We start from the raw sequence: 25,965 nt of genomic DNA, 5'->3' as shown, positions 1-25,965 counted from the left end.
TCAGGGTAGTGCCCTGGGCCCAACCATCTTTAGCTGCTTCATCAATGACCTTCCCTCTATCATATGGTTAGAAGTGGAGATGTTCACTGATGCTTGGACAATGTTCAGTATCATTCGCAACTCCGCAGATACTGAAGCAGTCCCTGCTGTTTGTGTGAGGCTAATGGTGGAGCACCACAAGTTATCCGGCAAATTGTAACGATTCACAATTCACAGAGTATCTCTTCTTCGGTACAAGGTGCTGGGTGATCTACAGATTAATAATGGCTTGGGCTGATTAGTGGCAAGTGACACTCATGCCACACAAGTGCCAGGCAATGAGCATCTCCAGTAAGAGAGAATCTAACCCCTTGTCATTTAATGGTATTACCATTGCTGAAACCCCCACTATCAACATCCTTGGGGGTTACCATTGACTAGGAATTGAACTGGACCAGTTATACAATTACTGTGGCTAAAAGAGCAGGCTAGAGGCTGGGAATCCTGCAGTGAGTAACTCACCTCCTGGCTCCCAAAGGCTGCCCACCATCTACAAGGCACAAGTCAGGAATGTGATGGAATGTCTCCACTTGCCTGGATGAGTGCAGCTCTCACAACACTCAAGAAGCTTGACACCATCCAGGACAAAGCAATCCATTTGATTGGCACCCCATTCACCACCTTACACATTCATCATTGATGCACAGTGGCAGCAATGTGTACCATATACAAAATGCGCTACAGCAACTCGCCGGCAACTGCGGCAGCACCCTCCAAACCCATGACCTCTAACATCTAGAGGGAAAAGGGCAGCAGATAGATGGGAACACCACCACCTGGAAGTTCCCCTCCAAGCCACTCACCATCCTGACTTGGAAATATATCGCCATTCCTTCACTGTCGCTGGGTCAAAACCCTGGAACTCCCTTCCTGGTAGAACTGTGGGTGTACCTGCACTACATGGACTGCAGCGGTTCAAGAAGGCAGCTCACCACCACCTTCTCAAGGGAAATTAGGGATGTGAACTAATGCTGGCCTAACCAGTGATGCCCACATCCCATGAACAAATAAAATAAAAGCAAAAATAGCCAATAAGGAGACAACCAAAATCCGTCCCCTTTTTTTAGTGAAATACTAGGGGATCAGGACTACAGCTGGGAATAGCGATGAACTCAAAACCTATATAACCTTATAGTTACAAAACTGAAAGCAGTGAAGTTAACTTGGAGCTTCTCATTTGTGACTTTATGTGAGTGCTCTCCATATTATAACAATATAATTGAAGATAAGTTGTTCATAAAATTAGACAATTTCTGGTGAATGAATGGTATCATAACATAACATTAGAAGCGGAATTCGTTCTTTAAGATTTAAAACATCTCTGACAGAAATTTACTACCTGTAGGAATGAGACTTCACAGTTTAAATTGCTCCCAGAGAGGTTGATTGGCATTGCAGAAACATAAGTCTCCTCATTAGAAGCATACATACTCTGTAAAGTTACAGCCCAGCTGTCTTTCTACACTGACTAATGAAGAACTAGAGCATGGAAAGCCAAGGAGGAGACATATAAACTTAAACAATGTTATTTCCAGTGTTCACTACGCACTCCAGTCCCTATGGTGCCCCCTGGTCCCAGGAGGCCATGTGCATACTGGCAGGCAGCTTGAGCCCCCTTCCCAATATCTCTCAAGGCACTCTGTGCAATGAGTTACTTTAAAATGTGCAGTGACCATGTTTGTGTCAACAAACCCAGCAGTCATTCTGCAGCAGCGACATCCTGCAGACAGTAATGAGGTGACTGGCCTGTTAATCTGTATTTTTGGTGCTATTTGCTTGAAGAAGGGAATAATGGGCTATAAGAGCAGGGGAATTCCCTGTCCTTCTTTGAGCCAGTCTGTAAAGCTGACCTGACGGTGCTGAATTTACAGCAATAGCTCTTCAGATATTCAAGTTTTGACCTGTTTGCAACAGGGGGACGGATTTGGTGACCGAGAATCTCACCAGATGTGGTCTACATTGAAAAGAATCACAACCTTCCATAAGTAAGTGAGGCATTGGCGTTTGTGAATTGATCGTTAGTTTAATCATAAACCATTTGATAAGATGTGTGCTGTTATGTTTCTTTCCCTAATGGAGAAATCAGATTGAAGACCCTGTCTGTAATATTTTGGAATGAGAAGCAAACAGTACCCTAGCTAAAAATGTGCAAAGTACATTCTGTCGCCAAGCACCGTGATGTCTGCTCTCTCTCCTTTTTTGGTGTTTCTTTATTTTTCACTCCCCTTTGCTCTTGAAGATGTCAGGAAATGGTGATCCACCTGTTCCTTGACCAAGTGGCCATTTTTCATGTAGACCAGGGCCTCTGATCTTTAATTTCTTTTTATCTGTAGAATCATAGAATAGTATAGTGGGTAAAGTAGCATAGTGGTTATGCTACTGGGATAGTAACCTAGAGGCCTGGATTAAGGATCCTGAGACATAAATTCAGATTTTACCATGGTGTAGGGAGAGTTTAAATTCAATCAGTTAAATAAATTTGGAATCTGATTCACTAATATCCTTGATAAAAGAATGCCATTCTTCTGGGGCCTGGCCTTTTTGTAACTCTAGACTCCAGCGTGGTTGATGTTTAACTGCCCTCTGAAATAGCCCAAAAAGCCACTCAGTCGTCTCAAGGGCAATAAATGCTGGCCTTGCCAGTGATGCCCATGTTTTGTGAATGAATGAAAAGAAACCACAGGAGGCCCGTTAATTCTGTTCTTTTGAAGAGCCAGTTAGTCCCACTCTCCACTCTTTCCCCATAGCCCTCCCATTTTTTTTCTCTCCTCCAAGTATTTATCCAATTCCCTTTTGAAAGCTGTTTTGAAAGGATTTGAGTTAGCGTTCTTCAATCCTACAGTGATGTTGTGTTGAGTTGTGTTGTTTCAGTAAGCGAAATTTGTATGTGTTAAAGGGAGAGCTCTGCTTCCTGACACGGTGGTGAATTCAATCTTTATTATTTCAGTGCTCATGATATAACTCGATGGAATCTGCTAAACAGCACCTGTAAACTGCTGAAGAGTGACTTGGAGAATGGCAATGTATCCGAGCAGGTGAGTCACTGACCCGTTACCATGACCAGATCTCAGAAAATATGTCTGTCTTTGTTTCTTGTCAAATCGCTGATTTTACCTGTTAATTCTATCTGTCAGCTTGTGCTGATGTGAAGCAATTTCAGCTTCAAGCTGATTTGCAATGTGATTTATATGATGCAGTGTGATTCATGTCAAACGGTGTGATGCTTTCTATGGGTAGGATCAAGAGAAACTCTCCAGATAGGAGGATTCTTCTCTACATGTCGCATGTAACTAGAACTGAAGGAATGAGCATCGCTGGGAAATGTTGGCCTTGACGAAGGCAACATCAGAGATTGCAAACCATCATTCGAGAACGGATTTAAGGCCAATAATGAGCAAAATAGGGGCATGTTCAAACCCTGGACGATGCTCTCACAAGCTGGCTCTAGGGTAATGGTGTAAGGGACCCGATGTTGCTAGGCAACATTTGCTGTCTACAGTGGGGGAAGTAGAAATTCTGTTTGTACAATAACCCAAAAATCATAAGATAAAGGGTAGGCCATTCGGCCCTTCCAGTCCACTCCACCATTTAACAAAATCATGGCCGATCTACCTAAAATCTACTTTCCCACCCTATCCCCAAAAATCTATCATTTTCTGTCTTGAATAGAGTTAATAGCTGAGCATCCACAGCTCTCTGCGGTTGAGAATTCCAAATATTCACAATGCTCTGAGTGAAGAAATTTCTCCTCACCTCAGTCCTAAATGGCTGACCTTTTATTCTGAGACTGTGACTCTTAGTTTTAGACTCCCCAGCCAGGGGAAACATTTTCTCAGTACCCTTTTACCCTCAGTATCAGGCCCCTTAATTATTCTTTATGTTTCAATAAGGCCACTTCTCATTCTTCTAAACTTTAGGGCATATGTGCCTATTCTACTCAATCTCTTCTCATAGGACATTCCAGGAATCAGTCTAGTGAACGTTTGTTGCACTCCCTGTAAGACAACTACTTAGGCAAGGAGACCAAAACTGTCCACAGTACTCCAGTTGTGGTCTCAACAATAGTCTAAATAATTGTAGAATTGAATTACTCTAATTCCTTTATAATAAAGTTTAACATATCATTTGCTTTCCTCATTGACTGCTGTTAACTTTTTGTGATTCCACATTTATAAGACAAGTTTTCACGTGGATACACAACCTCTTCACAACTTCCATAGAAACAGCGGCATGGAATCATTCAGCCCAGCAAAAGGCCATTTGGCCCATCGTGCCTGCACCGGGAGTTATCCAATCAGTCCCGCTCCGCTGCTGCACATTTGTAGTACTGAAAGTATTTTCTTTTCAAGTTTTGAAAGTTATTAATGAATCTGCTTCCACTGCCCAAATAGGGCAGTATGTTCCATCTCATAACAACTGGATCATAAAGTGTTAGATAACCTCATACTGAAGCAGTTGCCTGAGTATGTTGTGCACTCTGACTTCAACATAGTGGATCACAAACCTCTTTTGACAATGCCCAGTATACCTTTAATGTAACATTAAACGCAATGTTTGCAATTTTATTTTTCTGTTTTGCAGATTATCATTCAGGCAATCCTGTGCAGCTATTACTATATCATGTGGCAGCTGTCAAAGGTATCTGAAGGCACTTCCTCTAAGGTACAGTCTGTGAGTTTGTTCCCATTGTTTCCTGACCGGATGCAGCAGCAAGTGTCACGCTGTTCAGATAACAACACCAACAGCTCATCTCAGTTTGTGCCTGTTATGTCTCTGACTTTCTAACTTCTGCACAAGTAACACCTTAATGATTATCACACAGCAAAGAAGGAGGCCATTTGGCTCATTGTGTCTGTGCTGGCTCTTTGGAAGAGCTCCCTAATTAGCCCTGCTTCCCTGTCCTTTCGTCACCCTCCTCCTTCAGATATGATGCCCTAAGAGGGCATTGGTGGCCATGGACTTCCATTGGATTGGTCCACGATTATGCTTGGCATCATTTGCTTTCTGTGTATTCAGGTGTATTGGAAGGGCCTACAGGCTGCTAATCAACCATGTTTGGCCATGTTATGAATGCACCTTCCATGGTTATCAAGCCCTGAAGCGGGACTTGAACCCAGAGCCTCTGGCCCAGGGTAGGGATGCTACCCACTGCACTACAAAACCTCCACCCTTTCACCATAGCACTGCAAATTTTTTTCTTTTCAAGTATATATGCAACTCCCCCCTGCCAATGGTTCTACCCCATAAAAAAACCCTTGGAATTTTGTCCACCTGTGTTGAATCTCTCCCTAACCTCCTCTGCTCTCAGGAGAACAATCCCAGCTTCTCCAGTCCCTCCATATAACTGATCCCGTTCTACCAAATCTCCTCTCCATGGGTTTGACATCCTTCTTAAAGTGTGGCACCTAGAATTAAGCACAATGCTCTAGCTGAGCTCCAACCCATGTTGTGTAACGGTTTAGCATAACTGCCTTGGTTTTCTACCCTATGCCTCTATTTATAAAGCCCAGGACTCCAGTCCTGCTCTTTCTCTTGTAGGTTAAGTGACTGTCATGACCCTTGTGTGGAATATACAGACTGAGAGTGAAATTTAAAAACAAGTGGGATCACAAACTTGATGTGAGAAAACAAATCGGCCCAGACAGTTGGCTACAAAAGCGCATTGTGCCAGACACTAGCAAATGCTTGGATGTTTTGGGACTGAATAAAAGGGGGAGCTGGGGAGGGGGCTGACAACTCGCCACTCCGCCCCTCCTAACCCATGCCACCCAGAAGCAGTAGCATACCATAGCCATGGGCCAAGGGCTGGAAAATGGGAGTAGAATAGATAGGTGCTTGATGGCTGGCACGGACACGACGGGCTGAAGGGCCTATTTCTGTGCTGTATAACTCAATGACTCTGTGACAAAGTCGGCGTGGAGGGGGTTGTCTCCACGCTGGCCCGCTCTGTAGCCGTAACGCATTGTGGACGGGCTTAACAAGGGCCGAGTGGGACTTCCGCCCCTCACTGGGGAGGAAGCCCCGCCCCCTGGAGCTGCTGGCACACCCGATTGGCCGGCAGCTCCATCAGCCCTGGCAGCGCCGCGGGCGCACTAGTGGGCGCTGCCACGACTGCAACGGGGAAGCAGAAGAAGGCCCAATAGACCCCCAGAAACAGGTGAGTCCGGGGTCTTGGGCAGGGAGTTTTTGGGCAGATCAGGTGGGTGGGGTGGTGGGGGAAGGGGGGGGCGATGGTCGGCGGGGTTGAGGGTTGGCGATTGGGCGGGGTTTGGGTTTAAGTCTTTTGGGGGTTTAGGAAGAAAGATGGGGTTCAATCTTAGCGGCCCCTCCTCCTGATCTGCAAAGGGCAGCCCCTGAAGATTCAAACCACCACCCCCACCCCCCCTCCCCCCCCACCCCAAATCCCTCCCTTCGAATGTTGCATTTTAGAAATCGGCTTGCCCGCTCCTGCCGGCTGCCCACGCCAAATGTTTTATGGCGTGGGTAACGTCTTATCAGGATCAGTTGGCTTGGTGACAAGCCTAATTGACCCTTGGTTGCCTATTTGAACACGACGGGCTGGCTGCCGATTTCGGGACCGAGCTTGGGGGGGGGTGGTGGTGGGGGCGGGTGGTTGGGAAGGTGGGGGTGAGGTGGACAGGATCCAGCCCTTGATGCGCAGTGGGAGCTCACGGTCTAAGTTGCAGCTTCCGACATGTTTCCTGTGTTGTAGAGGCAGGGTATGGTACTGGTACCGTTCAACGGTATCTTACCACCCGGTGGGCACAGAGCCATGTTTCACTCTGGATTTTACTCTGCGTTACATAGAGATAGCATCTCCTTCAGCAACAGCAAATTATATTAGTGTAGCGCCTTTAACATAATTATAATGTACACTTGAATGTTGATAATTGTGCAATCTGTTTATTGTTTTCTGTTTTATTTTAATTTTAATGATTGTCTCGAACTATGTTATGAGTTAGGATCACTTGTTTATTTATATTCTCATCCCAATTTGGCACTTCCCACCATGATGACTTCTCAATAAGCCAACTATCTAACGATTCACCTAATAAAGTATCCTAAGGTCCCTCACAGGAGCACAAAATATAGAGAGCGAGTCACATAAGGAGATATTAGACCAGATGGCCAGATGTTTGGTCACTGAGCTATGTTTTGAGAAGTGTGGAAGAAAGCGAGGTTTGAGAGGCAGAGAGGCGGAGGGAGGGAATTCCAGAACTTGGGGCCCAGGCAACTTACGATACAGCCACCAAGGGTGGAGCACTTAAAATTGAGAATGCACAAGAGGTCAGAATGAGAGGAGACCAGGTATCTCCGAGGGTTGTGGGGTTGGAGGAGATTACAGAGATAGGGAAGGGGGGGCGGTGCAAGGCCCCCAGAGAGAGGGGTTCGAAAGCCAGGATGAGCATTTTAAAAGAAGATGCAGCGGCAGGGTATTGGATAACCTCAAGTTTACAGCGGTCAGAGATTGCAGGAGACCAGCCAGGAAGCGCGCTGTTTAGCCTTGAGGTAACGGAGGCTTGAACGAGGGTTTCAGCAGTGGACGAGCTGAGACAGCGGCGATGTCAGGCGATGCTATGGAGGTGGAAATAGGTGGTCTTACTGATGGCATGAATGTGAGGTCATAGGCCTTGTTTGCCAGCTGTTGAGGTTAAGTTGCATTGACACTCTTCCTTTCCCTCAATATAAGGATACATTTTTTCCATTGGGTTCAGGCGAACTTCAGGAAGCTAATTGAGAAATCACTGCTACGGCACACAGACACTGGGAGTCCTCCCTTTGTTGTTGGTCTAAAGCTTGTTTTGTTTCTGTCTAGAACATGCAGGAGTCGCTGAGGAAGCAGATGAGGGGGTTCTGCCACATTTGCAGACAGTACCTAAGTAATTCCAGCAGTACTGTCAAAGAGCAGGTCAGTGCCGACAGGCAAACATAAAAGCAAAATATTGCGGATGCTGGAAATCTGAAACACAAACAGAAAATGCTGGAAAAAACTCAGCCGGCCTAGCAGTATCTGTGGAGAGAGCAGCAGAGTTAACATTTCAAGTCCATAAGAGTCATAGGGACTCGAAACGTTAACTCGAAACATTGGCTCTTGTTTCTCTCTCCACAGATGCTGCCGGACCTGCTGAGTTTTTCCAGCATTTTCTGTTTGTGTAGACAGGCACCCTGGAGAGGGTCTGCGAGCAGGCCTCAGGCTACATGTGGAGTCAACACCCACAGTTTGGACTGATTCGCCCCTCGTAGAATTATATAGAAGCCACGGCATGGAAGGCAGGCCATTCGGCCCATCCAGCTCCTGTTGGCCTCCTACCCTCCCTGGGAGCAAATGGTTCTGATCGCTTTGACCCACCTTGGTCCTCTGTCCCTTCACAGAACCGCAGAATCACAGAATCTTTACTGTGCAGAAGGAGGCCATTTGGCCCATCGCATCTGCACTGGCTCTCTGAAAGACCGTTCTACTCAGTCCCACTCTGCTGCCTGATCCCCGTAACCTTGCACATTCTGTCTTTTCAGGTAGCAACCCAATTCCCCTTCGAATACCTCAATCGAACCTGCCTCCACCACCCTCTCAGGAAGTTTGCTCCAGACTCCAACCACCCTCTGGGTGAAAAATTTTTTCCCTCACACCAATTTCGCTCCTTTTGCCCATTATTTTGAATCTGTGCTGTCTAGGTTCCAGATGCTCCCTTGAACTCCATTCAAACTTCAACTCTATTCAAAATTGATATCAGGCTGCAAGATGAGGCTGGGGATGGCTTCCTGCTGTTTCTTGCGCTTTGCCCTGTTGGTAAGGATAATATCAACAGTCGCCCGCTACCGTCAGACCAATTTATCAGGTTTTTCTTTACTCGTTCACGGGATGTGGGCATCACTGGCAAGGACGGTGTTCATTGCCCATCTCTCATTGCCCTTGAGAAGCTGCCGGTGAGCTGCTGTGGCCTATGCGGGGTGGCTCCTTGACTTTTCTGCAGCAGTTTGGTACAACTGAGTGGCTTGTTTGGCCATTTCAGAGGGGAGTTGATAAAGTCAGCCACATTGCTGTGGGTCTGGAGTCACACACTTAGGCCAGGGCAGGTCAGGATGGTAGATTTCCTTTGCTGGAGGGTGTTAATGAACCAGATGGGATTTTTTTATAACAACCCAGTAGTTTATTAATAATCACAGCTAGTGCTTTATTCCAGATGTATTAATTAACTAATTGAATTTAAATTCCCCCAACTGCCATTTTGGGATTTGAACTCACGTCCCTGGAGTAACAGTCCAGGCCTCCTGGGTTAATAGCCCAATAACATTACCATTATGGTAATGTTATGGTAATGTTCCCAATTATCCCTTCCACCGAGCCTTAGGTATTCGCGTGAAATTCCAACGATTGCTATTTTAAAGCGGGGGCTGACCTGTTGTTGGCTCCCCCACCCCTCCACCCCCACCCCCATCCCCACCCCTCCACCCCCACCCCCACCCCCACCCCCGGTTTAAATGCACTGAGTCAAATTGGAATCCACTAACTTTCAGAATCCAACCTGGGATTATTATGCGGAGAAAGCCGTACCTTGGCAGGGTTGCCAACTCCGGCCGGGGAGATTCCTGGAGGATTTATCGAGTGCTTTTTTACCTGCACCGCCCTCTGCTCCATCCCTGTTTTTTTGCTTCTACGACTAAGACGTGAATGTGGAAACAAAGTGCAAGAGTTTTTAATGCATTTTTTTTTCCCTTGCCATGTTTTCTTCACAGCAGTGACCAGGAGATTAACATTAAATTCCTGGTGTCACCAGGGCAATCCTGCGGGGTTGGCAACCCCAGGCCTTGGCCAATAATTGACGTTAAATGAATTTTAATTGCTTCGCTGATGAATGGGGCAAGAGTTCCCCTCCCCGTGTGCAACGTGCTTAATTCTTTCGTCACTAAGGGTGTGTTTGTTTCCGTCCTGCAGGCTTTCATCATCCTTTGTGACCTCCTGCTGGTTTTCAGTCACGAGGTCCTGTCCAGTGGCTCTGAAAAGACTGAGCCATTTGCATATGTCCCAGACTCCTCCCTGCAGTCGGAGCTGGTGACCTTCGTCCTGGATCATGTTTTCATCGCCCGAGACAGTGAGCTTATTGACAAAGGTAAGCAGGAGCGGGGTTAACTGGAGTGTTCCTCGGAGGAGCCGGTGCTGACTTGATGGGCCGAATGGCCTCTTTCTGTGCTGTACTGTTCTCTAGGCTTCTGTTCAGTGATGGGATTCAGATCTTCTGGACTTTGACAGGGTGGGGGAACATTGGGCACGGTTAAACAAATCTCTCTCCCTCTCCTGAAGCTGCTGATTTCTTCCTGGGCTTCTCAATGCCTTGAGCACCAGCCCTCCTCTGGTGCCGCCTTCAAATTGCCAATGCCGTGTGAGCCCAGACAGCAGGCGATTTTCCACGGAGGGCACCGGCTGCCCCAGCTCTCGTCTGGTGTTAGGAACGTAGGGACAAAGGGAGCAGGAGTAGGCCATTCAGCCCATCAAGCCTACTCTGCCATTCAGTATGATCATGGCTGATCACCACTTCAATGCCCTTTGCCCCACACTATTCCCATATCCTATTGGCATTTAGAAATCTGTCAGTCTCTGCTTTAAACATACTAAAATGAATGAGCTTCCATGGCCCTCTGGGGTAGAGAATTCCAAAGGATCACAACCCTCGGAGTAAAGAAATTTCTCCTCCTCTCGGTCCTAAGTGGCTTCCCCTTTATTTTGAAATTGTGACCCCTGGTTCTAGACTCCGCAACCAGGGGAAACATCTTACCTGCATCTACTCTGTCTGTCGTTTTAATTATTTTGTAGGTTTCAATGAGATTACCTCTCATGCTTTGAAACTCTAGAGAATACAGGCCCAGTTTCCCCAATCTCTCTTCATAAGGCAGTCCCGCCATCCCTGGAATAAGTCTGGTGAACCTTCGTTGCACCCCCTTTATGGCAATAATATCCTTTCTGAGGTAAGGGGGCCAAATTGCACACAATACTCCAGGAGCAGTCTAACCAAGGTTCAATACAATTGAAGCAAGACTTCACTACTCCTGTACTCAAATCCTCTTGCGATAAAGGCTAACATTCCATTAGCCTTCCTAATTACCTGCTGCACCTGCATGTTAGCTTTCAGTGACTTATGGACAAGGACACCCAGGTCCCTTTGTACATCTACACTTTCTAATCTCTTACCATTTAGGAAATACTCTGCACATCTGTTCCTTCTACCAAAATGGATAACCTCACATTTTTCCACATTATATTCCATCTGCCATGTTCTTGCCCACTCACTAAGTCTGTCCAAATCCTCCTGCAGCTACTTAATATCTTCCGCACAACACACATTCCCGTCTAGCTTTGTATCATCTGCGAACTTAGAAATATTACATTTGGTCCCCACATCCAAATCATTGATATATATTGTGAACAGCTGGGGCCCAAGTACTGACCCTTGCAGTAGCCCACTAGTCTCAGCCTGCCAATGTGAGAATGACCCGTTTATTCCTACTCTCTGTTTTCTGCCTGTTAGCCAATCCTTAATCCATGTCACTATATTGCCTCCTATCTCATGTGCTTTTATTTTGCTAACCAACCTCCTGTGCGGGACTTTATCAAAAGCCTTCTGAAAATCCAAGTATACTACGTCCATTGACTCTCCTTTATCAATTTTGTTAGCAACATTCGCAAAAAAGCTCCAAGTTTGTCAAACATGATTTCCCATTCGCAATTCCACGCTGACCATGCCCAATCAGATTATTATTATCCAAGTATCCATTTATCACATCCTTTTAATAGATCCTAGCATTTTCCCTACTACTGATGTTAGGCTAACAGGTCTGTAGTTCCCTGTTTTCTCTCTCCCCCCACCCCTTCTTAAATAGTGGGGTGACATTTGCTACTTTCCAATCTTCAGGAGCCATTCCAGAATCTATAGAATTTTGGAAAATGATCACCAATACATCCACTGTCTCCATAGCAACCTCTTTCAACACTCTGGGATGCAGAATATCAGGGCACAGGGACTTACCAACCTTCAGTCCCATTAATTTCTCCAATACAACCTTCTTATTTATACTAATTTCCTTCAATTCCTTATTCTCCCTATCCCTTGGATCTCTAAATCTGGGAAATTTCCTGCATCTTCCTCAGTGAAAGCAGGCACAAAGTAATAATTTAGCTTCTCTGCCATTTCTCTATTCCCCATTATGAATTCTCTTGACTCTGCCTGTAATGGACCCACATTTGTCTTAGTCAAATGTTTCCCTTTTACATACCTAGAGAAGCTTTTACAGTCCGTTTTTATGTTTCTTGCTCATTTACATTCATGTTCTTTTCTCCCTTTCTTCATCAGTTTGGTCTTCCTTTGCTCCATTCTAAAAACCTCCCAATCCTCAGGTTTACTACTACTTCTGGCAACTTTATAGGCCTTATCTTTTAATCTTATACAATCCTTAACTTTCTTTGTTAGCCACTAACTTTTGTTTTTGGGTTCTTGAAGGAAGATATAATTGCTGTAAACTATGTAACAATTATTTAAGGACTGTCCATTGCCTATGTACAGTCATACCTTTTAATGTATTTTCCCAGTCCACCTCAGCCAATTTTCCCCTCATACCTTCATAATTTCCTGTGTTCAAATTTAATATTCTGGTTTCAGATTGAACTACCTCACTTTCAAACATAATCTAGAATTCAAAGCATATTATGGTCACTCATCTCTAAAGGTTCTTTGACAAGATTAATAATTAGCCCTTTTCATTACGTGATACTAGATCTAGAATAGCCTGTTCTCTAGTCGGTTCCTTAACATACTGCATTAGAAAACCATCCCTAACACACTCCAGAAACTCATCCTTCACAGCATTTGTGCTTATTTAGTTTACCCGGTCTATATATAGATTGTCACCCATGATGACTGTATTACCCATGCTACATACTTCTCTAATCTCCTGATTAATACCTTACCTCACACGACCATGTCTGGTGGCCTATAAACAACTCCTACCAATGTTTGCTGTCCCTTGCTGTTTCTTAGCTCCACCCAAACAGATTCCACATTTTGTGCTTCTGATCTGAGATCCTCTCTTACTAATTTACTGACCCCATCCCTTATTATCAGCGCAACATCACCTCCTTGTCCTTTTTTGCCTGTCCTTCCTAATATCCTTGAATGTTCAGTTCCCAGTCTTGGTCACCATGCAGCCATGTTTCCATAATGGCAATTAGATCATACCCATTTACCTCTATTTGTGCCTTCAGATCATCTATTATTGCGAATGCTGTGTGCATTCAGGTAGAGTGTCCTTAACTTTACCTTTTTAACATTATTCTGCATTCTAAGCCTAGTTGATGCTTGCCTTCATTTCGCCTGCTTTCTAAATTCACTTGCTACTTTTCTACTCCCAGTTACCAGCTTTATATCCTTCCAATGGGAGCTACCTCTCAGGTTCCCACCCCATTGACAAGCTAGTTTAAACCCTCCCCAACAGCACCAGCAAATCTCCCTGCGAGGATTGTCCTGTTTCTCTGTCAAGGTGTTGCTGACTCCTCCATTTTAAGGATAACAATTTAACAGCCTTAGAATATTAAATATAAAAGTATAAACGCAAAGTGTGTCCTCTCATTGTTTAGAACTATGGCTTAAAACCATGGTTGAGCACCATAAGTTGCAAGTTTCATTGGTGGATAGAGAAAGGAAAAAAGTTTCATTCCTGTACACTGTATATACCAAAATTTAGGTTCTGATTAAATGATTTACTCACTTAGATAAAAAACGAACATTGAAATGTGTTATCACAAGTTGGTTGCAAAACAGAAGGAGGCCATTTGGCCTGTTGTTTTCATGCTGGCTCACTGCAAGAGCAACTCCACTATTTCCCCATTTCCCTGTAATCTGTTCTGCAAGGATTGTCCTGTTTCTCTGTCAAGGTGTTGCTGACTCCTCCATTTTAAGGATAACAATTTAACAGCCTTAGAATATTAAATATAAAAGTATAAACGCAAAGTGTGTCCTCTCATTGTTTAGAACTATGGCTTAAAACCATGGTTGAGCACCATAAGTTGCAAGTTTCATTGGTGGATAGAGAAAGGAAAAAAGTTTCATTCCTGTACACTGTATATACCAAAATTTAGGTTCTGATTAAATGATTTACTCACTTAGATAAAAAACGAACATTGAAATGTGTTATCACAAGTTGGTTGCAAAACAGAAGGAGGCCATTTGGCCTGTTGTTTTCATGCTGGCTCACTGCAAGAGCAACTCCACTATTTCCCCATTTCCCTGTAATCTGTTCTGAAGAAGAGTCATATGGACTCGAAACATCAATTCAGTTTCTATCTCCACAGATGCTTCCAGATCTGCTGACACTTTCCAGCACTTTCTGTTTTTATTACCCTGGATATCTTTTCTATTTGTGTGTGCAGTTTGTCAGATAGCCACCAGGTGGCAATCATACTCCATTTTGGTCTCTTTTGAGTAAGGATGAAGCTTGATTGACAATTTGTCTTTCCACATGAGGGGGCTGGGGAGGGCACTTTGGGTGATTTGGGCCATTGCAAAAGTTTAGTGTGGAGACTCCCAATTTTTCTGACTCTTGAGCATTTAAAAAAAAAAATCAATTAGTGGTTTTTTATTCAAGCAATATTCACAGCCCAAAGGCTGAATTGGAGTGTGACTTACATCAAGAAATTCATATGAAGACTAAAGTAATCAAATTAATAACAGCCATGTAGTAAAAATAGACAAACAAATTTAGAATGTAACAGTGAAGTGGTGGATAGAATATTAGAAGGAAGTTTGAATTAAAATTATATTAGAATTACAAATCAATATGCCATTCCTACATTACAGGCATTGAAGTACACAGGCTACCACACAGGGTATTCCACACAGGATACTGCACAGGGTACCACACAGGGTACCACACTGGGTTCCACACAGGATACTGCACAGGGTACCACACAGGCTACCGCACAGGGTTCCACACAGTGTTCCACACAGGGTACCACACAGGCTACCACACAGGGTACCACACAGGGTTCCACACAGGGTAACACACAGGGTTCCACACAGGGTTCCGCACAGGGTACCACACAGATTTCCACAGAGGATATCACACAGGGTATCACACAGGATACTACACAGGGTATCGCACAGGGTATCGCACAGGGTATCGCACAGGGTACCACACAGGGTACCACACTGGGTATCGCACAGGATACCACACAGAGTATCGCACAGAGTATCGCACAGGGTATCGCACAGTATCGCACAGGGTACCACACAGGGTATCGCACAGGGTATCGCACAGGATACCACACAGGGTATCGCACAGGGTACCACACAGGGTATTGCACAGGGTTCCGCACAGGGTACCACACAGGGTACCACACAGGCTACTGCACAGGGTACCAAACTGGGTTCCACATAGGATACTGCACAGGGTACCGCACAGGGTACCACACAGAGTTCCACAGAAGATATCACACAGGGTATCACACAGGATACTACACAGGTTATCGCACAGGGTATCGCACAGGGTACCACACAGGGTATCGCACAGGGTATCACACAGGATACTACACAGGGTACCACACAGGGTATCGCACAGGGTATCGCACAGGGTACCACACAGGGTATCGCACAGGGTACCACACAGGGTACCACACAGGATACCACACAGAGTACCACACAGGGTACCACACAGGGTATCGCACAGGGTATCGCACAGGGTACCACACAGGGTACCACACTGGGTATCGCACAGGATACCACACAGGGTTCTATACAGGGTTCCACACAGGGTACCACATAGGGTATCGCACAGAGTATCGCACAGGGTCCACACAGGGTACCACACTGGGTATCGCACAGGATACCACACAGGTTACCACACAGGGTTCCACACAGGGTTCCACACAGGGTACCACACAGGGTACCACACAGGGTACCACACTGGGTATTGCACAGGATACCACACAGGTTACCACACAGTGTTCCACACAGGATACCACACAGGTTACCACACAGGGTTCCACACAGGGTACCACACAGGGTTCCACACAGGGTACCACACAGGATACCACACAGGTTACCACACAGGGTTCCACACAGGGTTCCACACAGGATACCACACAGGTTACCACACAGGGTTCCACACTGGGTTCCACACTGGGTACCACACAGGTTACCACACAGGGTTCCACACTGGGTTCCACACTGGGTTCCACACAGGGTTCCACACAGGGTTCCACACTGGGTTCCACACAGGATACCACACAGGTTACCACACAGGGTTCCACACTGGGTTCCACACTGGGTACCACACAGGTTACCACACAGGGTTCCACACTGGGTTCCACACTGGGTACCACACAGGTTACCACACAGGGTTCCACACAGGGTTCCACACAGGGTACCACACTGGGTTCCACACAGGGTTCCACACAGGATACCACACAGGTTACCACACAGGGTTCCACACTGGGTTCCACACAGGGTTCCACACAGGATACCACACAGGTTACCACACAGGTTACCACACAGGGTTCCACACTGGGTTCCACACAGGATACCACACAGGTTACCACACAGGGTTCCACACCGGGTACCACACAGGGTTCCACACTGGGTTCCACACAGGGTTCCACACAGGATACCACACAGGTTACCACACAGGTTACCACACAGGGTTCCACACTGGGTTCCACACTGGGTACCACACAGGTTACCACACAGGGTTCCACACAGGGTACCACACAGGGTTCCACACAGGGTTCCACATACGGCACTACACAGGGTACCACGCAGGCACAGCATATTCAACCAAGGGATGGATATAGCTTTTGCAGCACCTCCGAGCTTTCAAAATTCCTTTCTGACTCAAAAACCAAACCTCTGCAAGCTCCGGAGATAACTGAGCCCTGTGCGTCCAGTTTAACTCCATTTTGCATTTGTTCCGCTTGATTTTAATTCTTTTTGCAGTTTTCAGAAGAAATGGAAATTTACAAAATCAGTCTGAGGCATGTCCCTGCCTCCCAATGCAGGTTTTAACCAACCAGAAGTGCAGGGGTTTGATGGGCTTGCAGTAAGGCCAATGAAATGTCCCTGTCAGCCCCAAGTGCTGACATGAGACGTAACGAAGATGACAAAATAATTTGCAATTAAAGCAAAAACTGGATGACTTTTTATTAATTCATTCATGGGATGTGGGTGGAGTACCTTTTTTTTTTAAAAGCTTAGTTTTATTTATAATTAAGAAAATTAGGCTCTCCCACTCTGAATTAGTACCAGAGATGTAGAATTTCAGCAATGGGGGGAGATTAGATAAATTGGGAGTGTTCTCCTTGGAGGAGAGAAGGTTAAGAGAAGATTTGACAGCAGGGTACAAAATCATAAATGCTTTTGATGGAGTAAATAAAGATAAATTGTTACCAGTGACAGAGGGGAGTTTATGGCTGGGCAGCATGGTCTAAAAACTAGGAACTAGACCTTTCAGGAGGTGAAATTGGGAAATACTTCTACATGCAAAGGGTGTTAGAAGTTCAGAATCTTCTTCCGCAAATTCAATTGATGCTGGATCAATGGTTATTTTTAAACCTGAGACTCTCTCTCTTCAGGTACCATGCTTTAAGAGGCAATGGCGACCATGGACCTCCATGTTAATCTTGCTCTGGAGGTGGTTGGTGGTACATTCATTCAGCTAGCAAGGCTCTTTAGAAAGATCGTACTTCATCTACTCCAACCTCTTTTACCATTGGCCTTTCCCATCAGAATCAGACTTTCTAAATCACAATTTCTTATTATGTGTCAAGAAATTCCACCTGTCTCTTCCTGACCTTGTTCAGCAGAGTTCTTTATGTCTCAGATTTTACTAGTTGGCAAAAATCTTCCAACGTTAATAAGAGATATGGGGTGAAACGTGGAGTCACACCACAGATCATCCATGAGTGAAGGAACTGGCTCAAGGAGCTATATGGCCTTCACCTGTTCCTATATTCCTACGGGTCAACAACCTGAGGACACATTTAAGGTGACTGGCAAAACATCTAGAGGCAACATGAGGAAACATTTCTTTACACAGTGAGTTGTTGTGATTTGGAAGGCACTGCCCGAGATGGCAGTGGAAGCAGATGCAATAGTAGTTCTCCGAAAGGGAATTGGACAAACACTTGAAGGGGAAATAAAAAATACAGGGGCTGTGAGGAAACAGCAGTGTAGTGGGGTTAATTGGATAATTCTATCAAAGGGCTGACACAGGCACAATGGGCTGAGTGGCCTCCTCTGTTGCTGCGACATTCCATGGTTCTATGGCTGGTGTAGCCTTGTGAAGTGGAAAAGGGGTTTGTGCCAACGATGGGGAAGCCTATCGTAGACCTTGATTAATCCATCTCTGTGCAGGAACCTTGTACGTCATAAGCAAATCGCTTGTGGATTTGCCGTTGGTCAGTCGATGAATGTAAGAAAGAATTCGTAATTTCTTTAACAGCTCAGGAAGTCCCAAATTGATTCACTTTAGGGCAGTGTTTCTCAAACATTCTCACCCACGGACCATGTGAGGTAGGGTGAAAGACCCTGCAGGGCACCCGAGGATCCTACCCCCCCAGCGTTCACTTACCACCACAAAAAAATCTCATCAGAATTAATGGGAACTTATGGATACTATAAATATCTCACTGCTTTTTCGCTATTAAATATAAAAAATTTATGTGTATTATTTTTTAAATTAAATATCGTAAGTAAATTATTAATTCATACCAGAAACAAAAAATGTAGGGACTTTCACATTATGAACATTAATAATACAGAAGAGCACTTTTGTTTGTATAACACTAATATGTGTTATAAAATAATCATAATCACCCTTCTTCTGAGAAACTAATACTTATTAGGATTATATTTGCTGGAGTTCAGAAGAATGAGGGGGGGCTCTCATAGAAACCTATAAAATTCTAACAGGACTAGACAGTGTAGATGCAGGAAGGATGTTCCCGATGGTGGGGGAGTCCAGAACCAGGGGTCACAGTCTGAGGATATGGGGTAGACCATTAGGACTGAGATGAGGAGAAATTTCTTCGCCCTGTGAGCCTGTGGAATTCGTTACCACAGAACGTAGTTGAGGCCAAAACATCGTATGTTTTCAAGAAGGAGTTAGATCTCGCTCTTGGGGTGAAAGGGATCAAAGGCTATGGGGAGAAAGCAGGAGCAGGCTATTGAGTTGGATGATCAGCCATGACCATAATGAATGGCGGAGCAGGCTCGAAGGGCTGAATGGCCTACTCCTGCTCCTAGTTTCTATGTTTCTATCTTACATCAATATTAATCAAACAAAGTCAACAAGAAAATAAATCTTGCTTATAAACTATGGGCTGAATTTTGCTGTCGGCGAGCAGGGGGTGGGGCCCACTCGCCAACACATAAAATGACGCGGGTGATGTCGGGCGGAACCCCCGATGTCACCGTGCCCCATTCAAATTTTCAGGAAGGCGGGGATGCAGCAAAATTGAGGCCATTGACAGAATCATTTAAACAAATAAAGGACCTGCCCGTCCAACCTTAAGGTTGATGAATAGGCCAGGAGCCCTGGCGGCAACTAGAGAAAACATGAAACCTCATCCACAGGCGGGATGAGGTTTCATGTGGGGTTTAAAAAAGTGTAATAAAGTTTTTGTGAAACTTATGAACATGTCCCATCTCGTGTGACATTGTCATACGAGGGGGACATGTTAAAGATTTTTTATTTCTATTTTTAATGTTTAAACAACTTTCAGCAATCTCCCTGAGGCTGCACTTAGCCTCAGGGAGATGTGCGCTCTTTCGTGTGCACGCGTGAAAGTGCTCACTCTCGCTTCTGGGAATCACCCCCTCTCCCACCCGCACAGGAAATGCATAGCTCTTCCCACCGGGTGTCACGCTGGGCCGGCCTTAATTGGCCCGCCCCACGTAAAATGGCAGCGGGGCCCGCTTCTCCGGCGGGGATTGGCTCCCCACCCGCCGGAGATTGAGTTGGGTCCACCCGCCCGACAGGCAGAAAATTCTGCCCCTATATGTTTGTTGCTTGCATTTATGATGCCTTGCAGCATGCAGGCGGGAACCAGTCTGGTTGTGTCACGCCATGCGAGTGGTGGGGATGAGGGTTCTGGCCTGTTCCTTCATAAAGCCTTGGCCATGGTGTTGCGTGTCAGAGAGTTGCATTTTGAACCAGCCACAACCAGCTGGAGGACCCTTGTGTAAGAGGATCAGTATGTTCATAACGTTGACACATGGCAGCCAATGTAGGCATAAACAGCAATAAGATAAATGGTCAGATAATGGGGGGGGGGGGGGGGGGTTTGCCTTTCTGTAAAGATGGAAGTTATATGCACTCTGTTCTTGATGATGTTGGTTGGCAGATAAATGTTGGCCAGGCCACTTGGAGAAATCCTTCACGCCTTTCTTCATGTAGTACCGTGGGATATTTTATGAGTCACCTTCAGAGCTCCTCACCTGAAAGACGGCACTTGTGCACTGAAGCTTGGATTCGGCACTCAAGACCTGGAGTGGGACTCGAACCCACAGCCTCCTGATTCAGAAAGTAATTGCTACCACTGAACCAAGGCTTGTAAATGGAAAAAAAATGAAATGCGTTGTGAAAGGCTTCAGAAGCTCACTCCACAGTCCAGAGCAGCTATTCTCGACTAGTGATAGTTGACAAACAACCACTAGGTTGTTGGGCTGAAGTCCATCTCCAGAGATTAGAGTAAAAAATATACGCTGAGACTCTGTTGCTGTGCTGGGGGAGTGGTGTACAACCGGAGGTCCCATCTCTTGGATGAGACATGAAACCAAGGCTCCATCTGCACCGACAGGTGGATGTAAAAGATTCCTCGATGTTATTTTGAGGAGAAAAAGGATGTTCTACTTGGTGTCCTGGCCAATACATGCCCCTCAACCATCAATGCTAAAACACGTGATGACAATGCTGTTTTTGAGATCTCGCTGTGTGTAAATCGGCTGCTGCATTTCCTACGTTACAGCAGCGACTATACTTTAAAAGTACTTCATTGACTGTAATTCTCTAAGTTCCCAGATGGAGAATAGATCAAACAATGGGCCAAATCCATAGCACCAGGCCCCAATACGTATTCAGCATTTACCGGGGAGCAGGGAAGAAGTGAAATTACGGAGATGGGGTGTGAATGGGAGGCAAGAGGTATTCCTAAGTTCACATGTTCCATGGGTCTTGTTTTTACTGTGTTACTGAGTTTTACATTTTTCTCCGCTGTATAAAGTTGCTACAGTGAAATTCCTTTTAATAAAGGATACAGTATGAAGTAAGTTATCTTTATATGTACACACTGGTAGTGATTGCTGCTGGCACTTATAGGGACCATTCCAAGGCTATGTAATGTTAGAGCTGGAAACCTGTAAACTGACATCGCTAGCCTTGGCAGAATTCTTTTGCCTCATTTTGTTTTTGGGTCCAGGATATTGCAATGTGTGGAAGATGAATATAAACTGATAACATAATAAAACATACAATGATGGTGTTGTGCTGGGAGAATTGAAAGTGATATTAGGCTCCCTCTTTTCCTGGTGATTTTATTTTGTGACTAACGTGTGGATTATATGTTCTAATGGAATCTTCCTTTGCGGAGGTTTTACTTCACTTAATATAAGCTATTAATAGAGAACTGCTCACAGAAACTTTAATAAAACCCAGCTCAGACAAATTGAGAAAGTTACAAAAATTTCTCCACTTATTAAAGAGACGGAATTTTTTATATACATCAAAGTAGAAAATGTTGCAAAAAACAGTTTTAAAATCTTGTAGGTTGAGGGTTACAGTCTCAGGGAATCTAAAACCAGGGACTATAAATAATGAAAAGTCACTGATAAATCCAATTAAGAATGCAAGAATACAAGTTGCCTATTATGTTACAGCATCACAGTCCCTAAAATCTTTTAGCTCTTTCGATGTCAGGTTACTTTCAGTTTGCTTTCTGTTTTAGTGCAGTGATCTTGTAGCTTCTTTACCCAGAGGCTAGCTGGCATATGGAACATGCTACCACACGGAGTGGTTGAGGCAAACAGCGCAGATAGATGCGCAATGCCGTCGGGCACTCACGCAATATTTCGGTTGGTGGCTGCGCGTGGGAGTCAGCAGCCGACAATTAACAGGCCTATTAAGGCCATTAAAGTTCTAATTGAATGAAATCTTTCACTGCCCGTCCAACCTTCCGGTTGGCGAGCAGGTGAAAAGGCTAAGCGGCCTTTGCAATCTTTGCGAAACCTCATTCACGGGCGGGATGAGGTTTCGATCAGTGACTTAAAAAGAATAAAAAATTTTCCAAACTAATCTCGAACGTGTCCCTGCTGAAGTGATAGAGCCACATGAGGGGACATGCTATTAACATTTTTATTTTTTATTTTCAAAATTCTTCAGCTCCCTGAGGCAGCTCTGTGCTTTTACTGCGCGTACCTGCACGCATGGGCACATGTCCGTGCTCGTGCTTCTCCTGCCCCCCCTCACCCCGGCAGCGCTGCAGCGTGCGTTTCACGCTGCCTGGCTGTTAACTGGCCAGCTAGTGTGAAATCCATGTCGGGGCTCGATCGCGGGCGGTGGTCAGCTTTGTGGCAGCCCCTGGGCCCGCCTGCCTGACGAGGGGAATGTTCTGCCCGAGGTTAGGTACATGCAGGAGAAAGGAATAGAAGGGTGTGCTGGTGGAGTTAGACGAAGTAAGGTGGGAGGAAGCTCATGTAGTGCATACACCCCAGCATTCACCAGCCGGGCCTGTCTCTGGGCTGTAGATTCCAGGAAACTTTATGAATGAGCTAGGATAAGCAAAGGCTGTGATGAATCTTGATTTAATCACGGGCAGAATGGAGGAGGAGGATCAGTGGACAGGACATTGTATTTTGAGCCAAGTTCAAATTGTTATTGATAAAATGGAGCGTGAAGGGGAGAAGAGGAATGTTGCATTGAAAATACATTTTTGACACTTGAGATAACTCCAATATCACACATTGGACAATAAACTTATTGACACCAATCAGACTTCTCACCCTCACCGCCTTCATTTTGTTACAGATGACGAATGCAAAGTAGGCAAATTGCACAAGAGGAGAAATCTTCTTGCTGCTTTCTGTAAGCTAATAGTGTTCAGCGTGGTGGAGATGGATGTGGCTGCTGACATCTTCAAACAGTACATCAAGGTAAAGATTTTGCATCTCAGATACTATTTTTCTTTATTATTCGTTCTCGTCATGTGGGCATCACTGGTCAGGCCAGCATTTATTGCCCATCCCTCAGTGCCCTCGAGCAGGTGATGGTGGACTGCCTACAGCTGGGTGTTATGCCACTTTCAGAGCCACATGTAGGACAGACCATGACCTTAAACAGTCAGTTGAGCAGGAAGACAAGACTTCAACGCTGCAGAGCTTAGCTTATGCGCTGAAGTCTTGGAGTGATGGATGTTGAAGGCACAACCTCCTGACTCAAGGACAAGGGTGCTACCACTCAGCCAAATTGGCATCCGCTGAATGCTCTTAAATATACATGGATGTAGAGATATTGCAGTCTGGACTAGAATAGAAATCTATGTGAATGCTATGAATTTAATGAGTCAGCATATTAAAACTTAAAAGAAAATTAAATATAACTCTGGATAACCGTCTGTTTTTATTCATTGTAGTCCTATAGTTTTATCAAATTTAAAAAAAATTATTCGTTTACAGGATGTGGGCATCGCTGGCAAGGCGAGCATTTATTGCCCATCCCTAACTGCCCTTGAATTGGCTGGCTAGCTAGGCCATTTCAAATGGCAGTTAAGAGCCAATCATATTGATGTGCGACTGGAATCACTTGTAGGCCAGACCGATTGAGGATGGCAGATTTCCTTCCCTAAAGGGCATTAGTGAACCAGACGGGTTTTTACAACAATTGATGGTAGCTTCATGGTCAGCATAACTGAGGCTAGCTTTCAATTCCTGATTTTATTCATTGAATTTAAATTCCACCAGCTGCCGTGGTGGGATTTGAACCCATGGCCTCAGAACATTAACCTGGGCCTCTGGGTTACTGCTAGTCCAGAGACAGTAGCACTATTTAATTCCCTCTCCCACGTCTCCGACTTGTTTGGTACAGTTCCGCAGGTGTCCTAATTTTCTTTTGTAGCAGAAAGATGTGGATGTGGGCATCACTGACAAGGTCAGCCTTTATTATCTGCCCTTTAAAAAGTGGTGCTGGGCCGCTTTCTTGAGCCACTGCAGTCCCTGTGGTGAAGTTGCTCCTGAGGCACTGGTGGGTGGAGGACTCCAGGAGTCTAACTCAATCACCACGAAGGAAAATGTTTCCTTGGTCCATCTGAGGAAGCCGTGTTTTAATCCCACACGTCATCAGAATTTTCGAGGTAGCTTCTGATCATTTTCTTTTTTCACCACTTAGTCTTGAAACATGGAGCTTCAAAATCATACTGGCAAGATAGACGGGGCAGTAAATGGGAGAGCGGCAAATTATAGAGCTTGCTTCCATAGCCTCCTCTGTTGTATGAATGTCCCAATTCCCATAGCCGGGGTTGTAACAGACAGTGGGAAACTATCCCAATCCCGATAATAAACTTGACTAGCACCAGAGGGAAAAAGCAAGTTTTCAGGACATTTTGTTTGCAAATCTCCTCAGGACAGACAACTGTGTTTTTCAGAATCTAGTAGAAGAGAGGAAAAGTATCTACTTTTTGTTTTTGCTCTTTATTTATTCTGATCTTTATCGAGTTGAGGGATAGTCATGCTCGGAAATTGAAAACATTTCCATCTTGGGCATACGGTTTCGTAATGCTTCTAAGTTTGGATATGGGAAAAGGAGGAGGCCATTCAGCCCCTTGATCCTGCTCTGCTCTTCAATTAAATCAGGGTTGGTCTGCGCCTCAGCTCCATATCCCTTGAAATCTTCACCCAACAAATATCTATTCTAGTCTTGAAAGCTTCAAATTGACCAGTCTCCAAGGTTGTTTGGGGGATAGAATTCCAGATTCCTACTTTGTGGAAAAAAAGTTCTTCCTGATTTCGACCCTGAATGACCTAGTTCTAATTTTAAAGATTGTTCTAGACTCCATCATTGGAGGAGGCCATTTCTCTGTGTCTACCTGATTGAATCCTTTTAGCATTTTAACACCTGGATTAGGGGAGGCAGTGGCGTAGTGGTATTGTCACTGGACCAGTAATCTGGACACCCAGGGCAATGCTCTGGGGACTCAGGTTTGAATCCCACCTCAGGAGATAATGAAACTTGGATTCAATAAAAAAAAAATCTGGAATTAAAAGTCTGACGATGAGCACAAAACCATTTTCGTAAAAACTCATCTGGTTCACTAATGCCCTTTAGGGAAGGAAATCTGCTGTCCTTACCTGGTGTGGCCTACATGTGACTCCAGACCCACAGCAATGCAGTTGACTCTTAAGCGCCCTCTGAAATGGCCCAGCAAGCCACTCAGCTCTCAAGGGCAATTAGGGATGGGCAATAAATGCTGGCCTTGCCAGTAACGCCCACATCCCATGAATGAATAAAAAAAAAATTAGATCACCCATCAATCTTTTATACCTAATGGAATATAAGCCAGGTTTATGCAGGCTGTCCTCATAATTTAACCCACTTAACCCTGGCCTTGTTCTGCTCTCTTCACGGCCAGAATACCCTCTCAAGCTTGGAACCCAAAGCTGGACACAGTCTTCCAAATGGGCTCTGACCAAAGCTCTGTACAGTTGAAGCATAGCTCCTTCCCGTTTGTCTTCCAGCCCCCTTGAAGTAAAGAAGATATTAAGTGATTCAATTTGAAAGCAGCCCACTTGTGATGTAGCACAATTCGATTCTGAGTAAACCTCCCTCTATCCTGCCCAGGAATACACCTCAGGGCTAACTTCAGGAGAACATTCCCTACTGTGTGGCTTTGTGCTCTTT

General features: G+C 45.1%; 1 protein-coding gene across 3 annotated transcripts in view; it reads left to right on the top strand.

The window, feature by feature from the left end:
* Positions 1 to 25,965, top strand: part of LOC121284107 (cohesin subunit SA-2-like) — a 127,825-nt gene that overhangs the window by 83,803 nt on the left and 18,057 nt on the right. For all 3 annotated transcript variants that reach the window (XM_041199201.1, XM_041199199.1, XM_041199202.1), the window contains 6 exons: positions 1,954 to 2,024; positions 2,987 to 3,074; positions 4,621 to 4,701; positions 7,856 to 7,948; positions 9,974 to 10,148; positions 23,101 to 23,225. In XM_041199201.1, the coding sequence (XP_041055135.1) occupies positions 1,954 to 2,024; positions 2,987 to 3,074; positions 4,621 to 4,701; positions 7,856 to 7,948; positions 9,974 to 10,148; positions 23,101 to 23,225 (633 nt within the window). The remainder of the gene's footprint in view (positions 1 to 1,953; positions 2,025 to 2,986; positions 3,075 to 4,620; positions 4,702 to 7,855; positions 7,949 to 9,973; positions 10,149 to 23,100; positions 23,226 to 25,965) is intronic.

Source organism: Carcharodon carcharias, chromosome 11 (genome assembly GCF_017639515.1).
Source record: "Carcharodon carcharias isolate sCarCar2 chromosome 11, sCarCar2.pri, whole genome shotgun sequence".
NCBI classification, from domain to species: Eukaryota; Metazoa; Chordata; class Chondrichthyes; order Lamniformes; family Lamnidae; genus Carcharodon; species Carcharodon carcharias.
This window is presented reverse-complemented; position numbering and strand designations above follow the sequence as displayed.